The 14745-nt window shown below is 45.7% G+C and overlaps 1 protein-coding gene across 3 annotated transcripts in view; it reads right to left on the bottom strand.

Moving 5' to 3' along the window:
* COG2 (component of oligomeric golgi complex 2) overlaps positions 1-10737 on the bottom strand; it is a 43888-nt gene extending 33151 nt beyond the window's left edge. Inside the window, exons 1-4 of one of the 3 annotated variants that reach the window (XM_040967841.1) lie at positions 10570-10737; positions 3880-4041; positions 2379-2444; positions 211-291 (exon numbers count right to left, since the gene is read on the bottom strand). In XM_040967841.1, coding sequence (XP_040823775.1) covers positions 211-291; positions 2379-2444; positions 3880-4041; positions 10570-10641 — 381 coding nt within the window. In that variant the 5' untranslated portion in view covers positions 10642-10737. Of the gene's footprint in view, positions 1-210; positions 292-2378; positions 2445-3845; positions 4042-9981; positions 10441-10569 lie in introns of those variants that run through there. The other 2 variants (XM_040967842.1, XM_040967843.1) reach the window with 2 other exon arrangements.
* Between the last annotated feature and the right edge of the window lie 4008 nt (positions 10738-14745).

Raw genomic sequence — 14745 nt, 5'->3', positions numbered from 1 at the left:
CTATTTATAGGATGTTAATGAGACTGGAGTGAAAAGACCCAGGCTCGGCTCTTCACGAACCTCGCTGGGTAACTGACCCCTCCGCACAGGAGACGGTGCGCTCTTCTCTGCAGTGTAGCAGGACGAGTGCCGGAGCCATGGGCCTGACGGTGCCTGTGATCACAAGATGCAAGGGTGAGCAAATGCCGCACAAGTAGGATATGACTGTACCTTTTTTTTCCTGATGTCCTCTTGTTTAGACATCCGTTCGTCTACTGCCCGAATTCCTTCACTGACAGATGACCTAAGACTCTTAAAGAATAAAAAAAAATTTACTGCAAATGCTGTTTTGTAACATTATGAAATGTATGCATTTAATTCAATTCACAGGATTAATGAGCTACAGGTTAGTTTTATGCAGATATTGACAAAACTGTGAAATCTTAAGATACAATTGCTGCTTAGGGAAGTCATGATTTAGGGGCAAAGTGATACATAAAGCACAGTCATGTAGCATTTACAGCCAAGAAAAATAATGCACATACAATCAGCATCACGGGAGGTCAGAATGGAGAAAAGATATCCTTGGTCAAAAGGGTGCTTAGTTATTAGCAGAGCAGGTGGAAGGCCATGAAAGTCTGTCAAAGCTGATGGGTGAGAGCAGACTGCCAGAATGAACTGGCCCGCATTCTCAGGGTCAGGGGCGCACACACACAGGTGCATGGCAGGCTTCATTTCAGAGAGGGTGAAATAAAAAGGGAAGGGGAGATTTAAGAGGACTTTGTCCAGGAAAAGGCTTTGGATTAAATTCTACACAGTTGAAGCCCTGACGTTGGAGCATGACAAAAATGCTGTTTTATAACAATTAGGAATCAAAAAGCCAGGGTGGTTGGGGAAAGGGAGAGTTCACAGGTAGAGAATACGTCCAGAAGCTCATGAGCTAAGCCAAATGTGAGGCTGATTAGAAACTGGGGCCAAATGGAGGTGACAGAAACTAAACTAGACAAATCACAAATCTGCCATAAGCAAGTGAATTCATTTACTCACTCAACACCTAAGATACCTGTTTTGATGGCAACTGTTATACAAATTAATAGAGACCACAATGAGTAAGACAGAAACAGCCCCATACCTTAGATTGAGTGGCAGGAGTTGTGGTCAAAAAGCAACGAAAATTCTGTGACTAAATCAGCTAGGACAAGGTGGCCATAAAGACCGCAGTGGGAAAAGGGAAGGTATGTGATACAGGTGAGTGGTGAAGCAGGGCTAGGCCACAGAGCCAGTGCGATGGCAGAAATCAGAGAGCGTGGAAGGCTGAAGACACTTGGGATAGATCTTATCTGCATCGCTTCTCGGCCTTTTGGCTAAGATCAAGTGAAAATCTTATCTGCATTGGTTGGAGTTGCGCGGGTAGGAAGAAGAATACCAAAAAGGCGGCGGGAGACACACAGCCACGCAGAGGCCAGCGTGAATCCAACAGTGGACCACAAGATATCATTTTCTTAGAAAAAGTACTTAACAAATTTTATATTAAAAAAATCAAACAAGATGCAAACATTCACAATTCAAGATTTAACTAGGTTCTTTCTCGCCTACCCCTCCTGTGGACTTCCAAGCACTGACATTTCTATAACTTTGCATGTTTTTCAGCATAGAACACAGCACTGCAGGTTTAACCCCTGAGAGCAAACTGCGTGCCAGGCACTATCTTAGGGGCTTGATGCATAAGCCAATGAAGCTCCACGGGTTCCTGTGATGGCACACACAGGTGATGCTGCTACAGTACACCAAGCTTCTCTGGCTCCTCAAAGCTAAGTGGGCTCATCAGCCTGGGGACCTGATACAGACTGAGGGGTGCATGACAAGTAGAGGAGAGGGTAATGCAGTCTGCCAGCACTGCTTCCTCAACCTGTTCACCCAGATAGAGTCTCTGACTCCCATGGCTAAGGGGTGAGGAGTCCCACTCCCATAGCAAACACCAACATACAATGTTTACTAGGCACTGCAGTAATTTCATATACCTGTCAACAGCATTAAGCTTTAAGCAGCTTTTGTGGACGCACCTAAGAACCTAACTACAAATGCTTAAAATACTAGTGTTTATAAACTGATGACTACCTACCTACATACGACAGTGGTGGTATTATTAACAAGCTGCATTTTCAAACAGCTTTCTCCTCTCTCTCCACATTGTAAACCTGTCTATGCCGAGAAGCTGTCATCAAATCAAACATTGCTTTCTAGCTGCAGCACCACATGTAAAAAGGAGCGAATCATTATATTGTTACCACTGACCACTCAAAATCCCACAACCTAACAAATGAAAAAAAATCTTGGAAGAGGGACATAAGCATATCATACTTCATGGAAGACTGTTTATTATTATTTGTGCAACTTACCAGAACCTCTTCCCGTAACTGTCCCAAAGGTACAGAAAGCTGGTTGAGAGCTTTGTCCATGCCAACCTAAAGACAAAAAAAAAAAGCTGGTAAAAATACATCAAAATTAAAAGTAATAGCTAGAGGTTGGCATGGTGGTATAGCAAACTAAGTCTCCTCCTGCTGTCCCAGCATCCGATATGGGCACCCATTTGAGTCCCAGCTGCTCCACTTCCCATCCACCTCTCTGCTAATGCACCTGGAAAAGCAGTGGATCATGGCCCAAGTGTTTGGGTTCTTATACCCACATGGGAAATCTGGAAGAAGTTGCCAGTTACTGGCTTCAGACCAGCCCACGTCTGACCACTGCATTCATCTGAAGAGTGAACTAATGGACAGAAGATCTATTCCCTTTTCCCCTTTTCCCTGCTGATTCTCTCTCTAAAGCTCTGACTTTCAAATATATATATTTTAAAATAGTACTAGTTAAGTACCTACTTACTGATCAAAACAGACTCTATCCTTTCGATAAGACAAAGGGCATGCGCTAAGTAATTAAACAACAAAAATGTTATTTTGGCATGTAACTGATACAGTCCCTCATCTACTGGTTTACATGAATTTTCTACGACCAAGGGAAGCCACAGTAAGTCAAAGCTTCCTCATGCACAATTTGCTACTCAAATTTCTTTAGTGAATTTACTGTAAGTGGCCATGAAAAAGTTACCCATCTGTACTTTACAGAACTCAGCTGGTTGATGGGAAAGTCGGATGTAATGTCTCCCTTCAACATCATAACCCTTGAGAAAAACCCATATTAAATAGAATGGGAACAAACTTCTCTGGACATCTAATACTGTTGGCACATATATCGTAGGCATTTCCCCATAATAAATATGGCTCGTTAATTTTAATCCTTCTTAACATTCCCAAGGAAATGGCTACTTTCTACATTTCTCTGGATGAACATAGCTAAAAGCAAAATAAAATATGATCAAGAAGGCTAAATGGCAAACATTGGGAGCTTTAAGACTTAAGAATTTCTAAATAACTTTTATAAACAACTGATACTGTCATTACAATGATTTTTACATCTTATAAATCCTGACTAATGTTTCCTCATTCTAGCTCTGGCTAGCATGTGTGTTTAAAAGTAAACATTTCCTGAAGAACAATTGCTATTTGAGCTGGCAAATTACCTAACACAGTAACATTTCATGGCAATGAGTTAGCAGCTAACAAAAACAAACCACTCTGCCATCACTATCTTCTGATCTTCATTCATTCTTACCACCTAGTTTAAAAAATTATTAAGTTAGAACTATCTGAAATAAGTGAAAACTAAAAACATAAACCTATGCCAAGAAGCTTTAGTTCTTTTATTCTTTTATTCATGAGATTAGTGAGCTCTTTAGTGTTCTTGTTGAAAACCAGCTAAAAGGTTTCTAAAAATGTGCAGCACTTTTAAACCAGAGAGAGAGAACATACAGTGATTGACAGGATCTGTGAATTTCAATTATACCAAGTTTGTTGAAAGGTTGACAAAGTCTGCATAATCCTTGTTGATGAGTTCAACCATGGCTGTTTTCAGGAGTTTGTAGTAGAGTTCCAGATCATCTCTCAGTTCTTCCAATTGAACCCGCTTCCTGCAGTCAGACACAAAATGATCCACATCGAAATCCTCCTGAAAGGTAAAAGCAGAAGAGAAAACAAATTACTGCAATGACATTACATTTGTTTTGTTTTTTAAAGATTTTATTTATTTACTGGAAAGTCAGATATATAGACACGAGGAGCGACAGAGAGGAAGTTCTTCTGTCTGATGATTCACTCCCCAAGTGAGCACAACGGCCGGCGCTATGCCAATCTGAAGCCAGGATCCAGGAACTTCTTCTGGGTCTCCCACATGGAGGCTTTGGGTCCTCCTCGACTGCTTTCCCAGGCCATAAGCAGGGAGCTGGATGGGAAGTGGGGCTGCTGGAATTAGAACCGGCACCCAGATAGGATCCCAGTGCATGTAAGGCAAGGACTTCAGCAGCTAGGCTACTATACCAGGCCCTAACACTTAAATTCTAAGGAACTTATATCTGATTGTGTTAATTAATCATGTCTAGTTTCTTTATTTAATATTATCTGTGCCTGATGCATTTGTGAAAGGGAAAGCAAATCTACACACTGTAACATCCATTTAAAATTTGAGCTCCATTCTCTCTCCTTTACGTCGCAGTTTAACACCAATGATGATCTGTGTAGTGTTTTAGCTTCCTTTTTTTCTGGCTTTTTCTCGCACTATTTAGCAGAATGACCTAGTTCTGAAGTGCTCAACTCTGATTACTACAATCAAAAGCCTAAGCCAACTTTGTGATTAGCCCAGTGTGCACAGCAAACTTATGTGAAATGTTAAAAAAAAATCTGTTCACATCATACTTCTTGCTATGCATTACTTAATGAATTAATTCTACACAATCTCAAGGGCTGCAAGGTAAATGTTAAATTCAAGGATTAAGTTGTGTAATACTATAAGCATTTAAGTGCAAAGTCAAATGCAAGGACAACAAGCAAGCATTTTCTTTTTCTCTGCAAACAGAAAACCTACATTTTACCATATGTTAGTGAGTGAACTGTGTATGCCTAATGTTACTTGCATCAGGAAAAGTATTTCATGTAAGACAATTTTTCTTCAAAATGAAGAGACTATTCAATTGACTTCTAACTACAGGTAATCAGGATTTTTAAGGTAGTTTCGAAAAATATTATTTATTTCCACCTCAACCTGAGGCTGAAGTGAATTCAGGCTTTCGATTAAGAACTGGAGTTTCCATTGCTATAAAACAACGATGTCTTGAATTACGCAGGGTACTCAGCAACACTAGGCGAGGCTTTCAAACATACACAGTATTTACTGTCATCATTTCTGCTTTTCTGTCACCCACCATTCTTACCGCTGTCAGTGAGTGTATCCAATATCCAGGCCAAGGGCCCAGATCACTGGATGTGCCAGGATGCCTTCCGAGGCGCGACGGCACACACTGCAGCACAGGCTGCTGACAGTTGTAGGACTGCAAGCTGAGAGTCAGTCTTCACTAAGCTCCTGCCCTCTGGGGAGGAAAGTCAGTCTGTTACCGGTTCTCCAGGACTGAGTCCTGGCTGGGAGGTGCAGGACTCAGGCTCAGCTTCCCCAACTCAACTGAGTCACATGCCCTGGGTCTCTATGACCTTATCTGCAAATCTCAGAAATCAAACAGCTTCATTTCTCACAGAAATATAAAAGGCTAGGAGGTGAGAGAGACTGCAAATATTCCAGTCCACCGACTAATGAGGAACCGGAAGGTCACAGAGGCCTGATCCACAGAGTTCCCCACGAGCAGCCAGCAGAGCCCACACTGCAGTCCACAGCCCTAGGCCACTGTTACTCCAGCAACCCCACAACACAGAGACAGGGCTGGCTGACCACCTGCCTCCTGGAGACAGTCCTATGCCCACGCTCCCAATTCACCCTATTAGAGCAGGCAGGAGCCTCAAAACTGATTTATTTCCTGCTGGCTTATGAACACAAACTGGAGGTTGACCAGGAGGATCTCGGGAGAATTCTAACTTCTCTTTTCAATAAAAAGGAATTACATGCCAAAGCAGAGGACCAACAAGGTCAAAGAAACTTATGAACACAAGGTCACTTGAAACAAACCACATGCCAATTAAAAACCACCCAGCACAGAACGAGCTGTTTTGGAAATGTCTGGGGACATGTTTTCTCACAATCAGGCAGGAACTTACTAGTTGCCAGTTGTAATAAACTAGACCAAACAATGCACTCTGGAAAAAAGCACACAGACAGGGCCCAGCAGCTAAAGGCCTTGCCTTGAACATGCCAGGATCCCATATGGACACCAGTTCTAATCCTGGCAGCCCTGTTTCCCATCCAGCTCCCTGCTGTGGCCTGGGAAAGCAGTTGAGAATGGCCCAAAGCCTTGGGATCCTGCACCTGTGTGGGGAGACCTAGAAGACGCTCTGCCTCCTGGCTTCAAATCAGCTCAGTTCCAACCACTGCAACCGCTTGGGGTGTGAACCATCTGATGGAAGATCTTCCTCTCTGTCTCTCCTCCTCTCTGTATATCTACCTTTCTAATAAAAATGAATAAATCTTAAAAAAAAAAAAAAAGCCTGTGGTATGGAGCTGTCACTTGAGATTCCAGAGTCCCATCTCAGTTGCTTCTAATATAGCTTCATGCTATTGTGCCTGAGATGCAACTGATGATGATCCAAGTACTAAGAAGAAAAAAAAAATCACACAGCCTGCAATGTAGAACATGGCCTAGGAGAAGCCAAGATGGGAAGCAAGGAGACCTGCAAGAAGACTTTATTAGAACAACAGCTTAACCACAAGGTCACTCTAAAGGTGGGAAAAGAGGAGATGAAGAACGTGGATGGAGACAAGAGGTGTTTAGGAAGTGAAGTCACAGGGCCTGGGAAGGGCGCAGGACAAATGTCATCAGCGAAGACTCCTGCTGTGCTGACTCACTCCTAGATAGATGACAGCATCCACTGAGACACACAACAAAAGCAAGCTACATGTGAGGGCAAGAGTTTCAGATTTTTGTATTTTTGCTCTTCATTTGTTCAGTTTTCAACATACAAACAGCAATATCCAAAAAGAGATGTTGAGGAGTCAGACACTGGTGATCAGGACATGCTTGGGTCCACGACCTGAATGTGTGTCGCCTGCCCACAGGTGGTCATGCAGCTGCATGGGGCAGATCATGTAGGAGTAAGGGCAGCATGTACAAGTGAGAGGACATGCAACGGACACCAACACCAGCCTCTGAAGGGTAAAGAGGAGGAAAATAACTACACGAAACAGACAAGAGACCAAGAGGTATAAAGAAAACCATAGAGCAGATGGTCTCAGAAAGCAAATCAAGGTAGCTCAACTAGTTAATCCTCTACCTGCAAGTGCCACATCCCATATGGGCACTCATTTGTGCCCTAGCTGCTCTACTTCCCATTCAGCTCCCTGCTTGTGGCCTGGGAAAGCAGCAGAGGGTGGCCCAAAGCCTTGGAATCTTGCACCTGTGTGTGAGACCCAAAGCAAGAGCTTGGCTCCTAGTTTTGGATCAGCTCAGCTCTGGTGGTCTGGCCACTTGGGTAGTACACCAGAAGATGGAAGAGCTTTCTCTTTGTCTTTCCTTCTCTCTGTAAATCTGTCTTTCCAATAAAAAGAAGTATTAAAAAATATATATAAGATGAAGAATGAGGAGATACAGAAAAGGTTTTTCTTGGAAACAAAAAAGCGTCTGCTGCCCTAACAGTGAGTTAATTCTGGTGAGAACTGCTCAGCGGAACTATGCAGCCAGAGCCAGAATGAAGAGCATGTAAGAGTGAAAGCTGAGAAACCAAAGATAATTCTTGAGCATTTGGTCATAATAAGGAAGACAGCAAGAGGGCAATAAGTGAAGGTGAGAGGGTGGAGTAGCAGACACTAAAACATGATTGCATCTGAAAATCAATTGGGGGAACCTAGCATTGTGGCAAAGAACATTAAACCCTACCTGCAACACCAGGTTCTTATACAGGTGCCAGTTCATGTCCTGGCTGTTCTACTTCTGATTCAGGTCCTTATTCATTGTCTCTGGAAAGTAGCAGACAATGGACCAAGTGTTTTTGCCCCTGCCACCCTTGTGGAAGAACCATATGAAGTTCCTGGCTCCTGGCCAGGAGTGCCCTTGTTGGCCTCTTGTTTTTATGGAAAACAGGTGATGGAGTTATATTTTGAGACAGAAGGGTAAAGGATGTGGTTTGATATCACACGTGGGTAAATGGGTCTATTTTAACCTTGTGAGCAAACCACCTTCTCTCCTTCAACCAGTTCTCTTTTGTATCACATATCTATCAGTTGGCTGTCATCCCAAGAGTATTCAAAGTCACCCTCTTGCTACAATGCAACAGATTAAAACCATGTCATTTCCTGCTCTCAAGTTGATTATAATGCCACATCTGATGGAATTGCAACCTCTCAGCCCATTCCATCGTGCAGCCCCAACCTACTAACCTCCCTGGCTTCACTGGTGGTCTTTCTGCCATATTCCAGCCACTAAGGACTGAACGCCATCTAGTGCTCTCTATCACCACAGGGTGAGAGCCAGGGTGCCAGCCCAAGCCATGTCTCACACATCTTTGTGCCCTTGTGTGCAGACTGCTGGTTAGCACAGAGGGCATGATCAGTGGGTGCCTGCTGACCGAATGAACAACAGCTTCCACCACACTAGCAGACCACTACTCTCTTTGGGCAAAATTAACTACACAGCTTTTCATTACCTGACTGGGTTTCAAGAAACTCTGGCTCTTCCAACCTGCTAACCCCACCGTCCCTGGGCTCATAACCCACCCAGCCACCACATGTGCTGAATGAGCTGCAACTGTGGAAGGACAACCTGCCCAGAGAGCACCCCACCCAGCCTTTCTAACACAGAGCCAGAGAAACACAGCACCTCCCAAAGGAAACACCCATTACAAGGGACACACATCTTCCGGTCCCACCCAGAAAAATCAACAACTGTTTTACCATGCAATAGCTGTTTTGTGTCTGTTCTACATACTAGGAAGCAATCCGAGCTGTCACAGCAGAGTGAGAGGCTGAAGAGCCAGGAAGAACACAGAACTGCTGCCATTCTAAGCACCTTGCCCACCTGCTCTCTATCTCTGTTTTAGAGTTTACGCCTGACTTTTGCGTCCTGAAGCTGTGTGGCCCAAAGGCATTCTGTCAGCTCAGAGGCAGGATGACTGCCGGGCCATGAGCCAGTGAGGCTGCTGGTGGGGGCCCGCAGGAAGAGGCAGACCAGAGGATGCTGTAGTCAGAGACCCCTGAAGTCAGAACGAGGTTGCACATCTCCGCAGGTGCCCGTGCTTCCACTGCGTTCTACCCCATCAGCGCATCTGTAGTTCTTTCTCTCTGCCCTCCCTTCCAGGTTAGTTTTCGGGCAATGAGCTTCTGTAACAGTGAACGGACTCCAGGCACACTTATGGACATCATACCAAACACACACCTTCTCCACCTGGTCTAGCAGGAAAACACTGTACCAGAAAGAGATGTGCTTGCTCTTGCTGTTCTAGATACAAGCCACATGTTAAAGATGACACAGTCACCCACTGCACAAGATCCCAGCAATCTGTTGAGGGATCTGAATGCAAATATCAAAGAGGCCAGGTAACCCCTCAAAAGAAGAAAACATCTTGTCAACTTGAAAAGTCCTCCAGCAAGGCAAAACAACAAGAGATCTAAACTTGCTGGTAGAAAAGTCTAGGTGTCTACCAATGGACCCCAACTTTTAACTTTTTAAAGCTGAAATCAATTATACAGCTATGTCAAAGTTCTAAATCATTAATATATGCGTGTGAATATAAACATAGAGCAAGAAGAGAGAAAAAATTTGGGGGGAGGAGGAGGGGACATGGGTGCAAATGCACCCAGAGGGAGATGCCGAGTGGGTGAGTTGAGGTCCTCCTAGAGCCGATTCAAGCCCTGATGCAACTGTACTAGCATTTTAAAGGTGGGCCTAATGAACCTGTATCGGCAATGAAATGTTTAGAGTTCATATTTCCTGTCTGCAGGTTAATGCCCTACAATTACCTGCAAACCCACTTCAAGTTCGCGGAAGAATGAATGGTCACCCTGACCACACTGCAAGAGTCAGAAGGAATGCTCCAGGCTCTCCAGTAGCGCAATCTAGAAGCTTTAGACGAAAACTAGGCAAAAACTTCAAAGTGCGTTTGTTTTCCCGACGCGACCTCTACACACAAACGTGGGTAGCTGCGGGGGTTTGCTGATTTGCTTCCTACACATTCGTGCAGCAACAAGGCACTGGCCAGCAAGCTGCCTGCCCACAAGAGTGCTGACAAGCTGACTGTACAACACGAACACGCAGCCGAAGAAAGACAAGGGCGGTGACAATTCAGCTTCAAAGCACCTGCCCCGCAACCTTCTGGCCTTTCACTTGACATGCACTATTTTTACAGAGGTGATGTCTCCAGGCTGCACCTGCCAAGCCGGACAACGGACTGCCCATTGCATCCGGGCGCCGGCCCAGAACCCGAGGCGGGGTTCTGCGCGACCCAGGGCGCGGGCAGGAAGAGCAACCCCAAGGTAGTGGACCCCCGAAGGGCACGGCGGGGACACGCACCCCACGGCCCGGCTCCGGGAAGCTGAGGCCGCGCGCACCTTCAGGAACTCGTCCTTGTCGAAGCAGAGCGTTTCCGGCCCCTTGGGCAGGTTCATCCTACTTTTCTCCATCCCGCAAGCAGCAGTCTCTAGGCACCCAGACGCGGGCGAGGCAAAGACGCAGACGGACGCGGCGGCCACCGCCACGGACACTTGCCACGGCACAGGAAGCTGCGCTTCCGCCAACATGGCAGCGCCCGCGCCGCAGCCAATGAGCTGGGGCGCTGCGGGCCGGCCTGTGCCTGGCCGCCAAGAGAGGCGCGGACACCGCCGCCGCGGGGATGTCCGGGGCGTGCTGCCCCCGTGCGTCAGACTGCGGCATTGCAGAGTCCCGTGGGGTCTTGTTAGGCCCAGTTCTCAGGAGGAAGGGTTGAGACCTAGGAAGATGGGGTTCCCTGCCCTCCCCATCGATTTCACTGAGAAAGATCCCCCTACGGTGTCTTCGCCGCTGAGATTATTTAGAGAGGTTATTTAGAGAGGAGTAACCATGGCCCACGGTTGGCACCCTGATACTTAGGTCCACTTGCCAGGTGGGGGCACTTCCCTGTGGTCTCAAACTGCCTGCGTGCTGTCAGAGCTGAAGTTTGAGCGCTGAGGAATCCGAAGGGAGCCTCTGCTCTCAGCCTGGCTCAGTTACAGGGAACGCATAAAGGAGAAGGTGGTCAATTGGGCTGACCCCTACTCAATTTTGGGCTCAGCCCCAAGGTAGGCAGCCCCGAGTCCAATTTTGGGTCTTAATGAGGTTTCTTTACTGCCTGTCAAGACAAAATACACAAAACAGAAGTCAGCTGAGTAGGATAGTATGATAATCCACCACCTGTGGCACAGGTATCTCACATAGGGGCTGTTTGTATCCCAGCTGCTCCGCTTCTGATCCAGCTCCCTGCTGATGTGCCTGGGGAAGCAATGCAAGCTGACCCAAGTCTTCAGGTCCCTGCACCAAATAGGAGACCAGGAAGAAGCTCCAGGTTAGCAGATCTGCTCATCTCCAGCCATGACAGCCATTTGAGCAGTCTATAATTCTGACTTTCAAGTGAAATAAGCAAATCTATTCACACACACACAAACACACACACCAAACAAATTTGAGCCTCTGTGTGTGTGTGTGTGTGCACATGTTTATTTTGAATCTCAATGGGAAATTTTTGATGTTGTGGCCAATATTAGTGTGCTACCCCCCACACACCAATTTTGCTCCCTTGTTCTCCCTCTACTTATTCCAATTTTATTCTGAGAAACGATTCCTTCTGCTTTCCTTGGCTTTTTCTCGTCGTGTCCCTTCCTCTGGCTGTGAATACCGTGGCCAAATCAAGATGATTCATTTCTCTTTTTCTCTCCTTGGGCTTGATAACGCCATCACAGTCCTCACTTCACGCCCTTCACTCGGCAAATCTCTGCTTCCTGCCATGCTGCTTTTATAGACCCGCTCCTTCTGGCACTGTTTTCTTCTTGGAGATGCATTAACACCGTGATGGCCTTTAGAAATGAGTGGGATGGAGGACGGCAACGCCTCTATGTGAGAATCTCTATTTGAAGTTATCCCACGTTGGAAACTGGTCACTTTATTGCAAACTTGGGGCCTAGATCCCAAAACAGCACACTCCTTAGCACTGAACCTGGTCAGCTTTGCTGAAGCAAAGTTTCTCTTAGAGTGTCTAAAAAAAGATGGTGACTAGGATTGATGTGGGCTTGGGGTGTATTAATTTCACTTCAGGCTGTTGTTTTGCAGCAACACAGTATTCTAATGGCTATAGCTAGAGACACTGAGTTAACTGCAGAGGTGCCAACCTTCTAAGAGTGCCCTCAGTCCCTCTCATTTTCTGTTTCTGTTTATTCTCATAGAAATGTTCAGCCCTACACATCAGTCAAAGGAACAGGAGAACCAACCACCCCCCAACCCATGCAATTACTGTCATTTCTGTACTACCCCACCCACATGATAAGACCACATATTTTTCTTTCTGTTGTTCAAATGTATATTAAAGCAAACTCCAAAGTCACAGCATTTCCAGTTCTCTAAGGTCCCAGTTAACATATATATATATATATAAATATATATATATATATATAAAACGCAAAAAGACATTTGCTTACTAATTTGTAATGCCATTATCACACCTAGTAAAATGAAAATTTCTAGTAATCTAGACTGACTCTGAGAGACCTGGGCTTTAGTCCACAGTTGCCCACCGTTAGTGCCTGGCAAGTTGCAAACCCAGGCAGCCTACGTGTAGAAGGCAAGAGAGGGGAAGAAGATGCTGGGTAGATGACATGACATGATTTGCAAGCTCTTGCTTTGTCTTTTCAAGATGCACCAGAAGTCTAGACAAGTTGGAATTTGAATTTTGTCATTCCTTCACTGTCATTGCCTTCTGATGTTGCTCCAGGCCTGCAACCAAGAAGTGAACCCGAATTAGCACCTGCTGGTGTGATCAACTTGGTTGTGCTGAAGGGATTGTGTGGCAAAGAGGAAAGCAGGAATGAGAGCCTTCTGCTATCTTCTCTTCCCACCCCTCATGCAAGATTTCTTAGGAAGCAACAAGGCTCCATCAAGAGGACTGACTTTGGGGCACAGGGGTGCAGTTTGTCACAGCCCTGAGCAGGAGGAAGGACCCTGCTGCTAGCGGAGAACTCTAGAGAGATCAAAGGCAAGAGAGGAAGGAAGCCCACACCTGGACAGAGGACATGGCCTGCTGAGTGCACTCAGAGCTGACATCCAGCCGGCACACACCACATCAGTCACGCTCCTTGGTAAACACTGCACACTTTGGAGCTTGCCTATTGCTGGCCCAGCCCCAGCCCGGCCTCAGATTCAGGCTTCAGAAGGTAACTGTGTGGCTCAGCAGGGATCCTCTGGCCAGCTTCGAATCAGCTAATGCTTTTTCTGGTAGACATTTGTAGGTCATCTCTAGTAATGCCAATTAAACATGAAGTCCCTCATTTGGGCAAGACCTAATAAGCTATTCATGTATCCCCAGTTTTCTTCCTCCCATCTCTGATCTACACTTGTCTTCAGTGTGAGACTGGAAGTTGACAGTGTTCTATCCGTGTAAGGTTCCCTTATCTACCCCTAACTTCATCGTCTTTATCTTCAGTAGTTTCCTTCTTCTATCACTTAGCTTCATCCTCCCGTATCTTTCGTTCTTCATAAAGCGTGCCTCTGTGACTTCATTTCTAAATCGTATTACCCATCCCCACCTTGACTTTGCATCTCTGGAAAATTCTTGGTGCCTTATTTTCAGTGGTATGTGACAAGTCCCAGTTTTTCTTCCCACTCTCTCCTATTTATAGGTTTCCCATTTTTGACAGGTTTGCTACCAAGCCCTCAAAACTTGTGAAACAAGATGTTATGCTCAGGAAATTCGTACGGCCATTTCCTGCATTAAACATCACTATGCTCTCATTCTGCTCTCTCTGAACTGTTAGACGATGGCAACTGAGTGTCCCAATGGCAGCCATGGTAGCCTTGTTCACTGCTGAAGAAAAGATACTATGCTTGAGCTGCAAGCTGGGTCTGCAGTCTGACAGTCATAGGTGCTGAAATTCAGGCAGCCCTGGGGCTGGAGCTGGAGTGGGCTGGGGTTGGGCTGGAGCTAGGCCACAGGCTGAGGCTCTACCTAGACTGTGACTGAGGTTGGGGCTGGGCTGGGCTGGGCTGGGACTGGGGCTGGATCCTGGCTGGGGCTGGAGCCTGGCTGGGGCTGAGTCAGGGGCTGGGTTGGGGCTGGGCTGAAGCTGCATCTGGGCTGGGGCTAGAGCAAGAAAAACACCCATTATGGTTTTGACCTCCACTGTGACTCAGAAAGCTCATGAGGATGAATCACAGGACCATTTTAACATTTTCCGTATTTTATCTATTTTATTATAATTGTCCATGAATCAATTTTGTAGGCATAGGAATTCCTCCCTCTGGCTTCTTTTGCTCCCTCCCTGTTTTCCCATCTGGTCATTTCCCCCATACTATTACAATAGTACAGTCTTTTAGTAACAGTTATGAGTTTAACATTCTGCTCTTAAAGTGTATCATGGCATTGTAGGTATAGACCAAGGTAGAACATCTAGTATCATGTGGTCAAGGGATATTTAACTGTTTAATGTTTCCTAATTTTTTGGGAGGAGTAACTTCTGACTCCAACTTTGGTTTCTACCCTTATTGTTGTCCATCTTTTGAACTGT

This window comes from Ochotona curzoniae, unplaced genomic scaffold (genome assembly GCF_017591425.1).
Source record: "Ochotona curzoniae isolate NIBS_2020 unplaced genomic scaffold, NIBS_Ocur_1.0 scaffold_4683, whole genome shotgun sequence".
Classification (NCBI taxonomy): domain Eukaryota; kingdom Metazoa; phylum Chordata; class Mammalia; order Lagomorpha; family Ochotonidae; genus Ochotona; species Ochotona curzoniae.
Note: the sequence above shows the minus strand (reverse complement) of the source record. Positions and strands in the feature narration are given on the sequence as shown.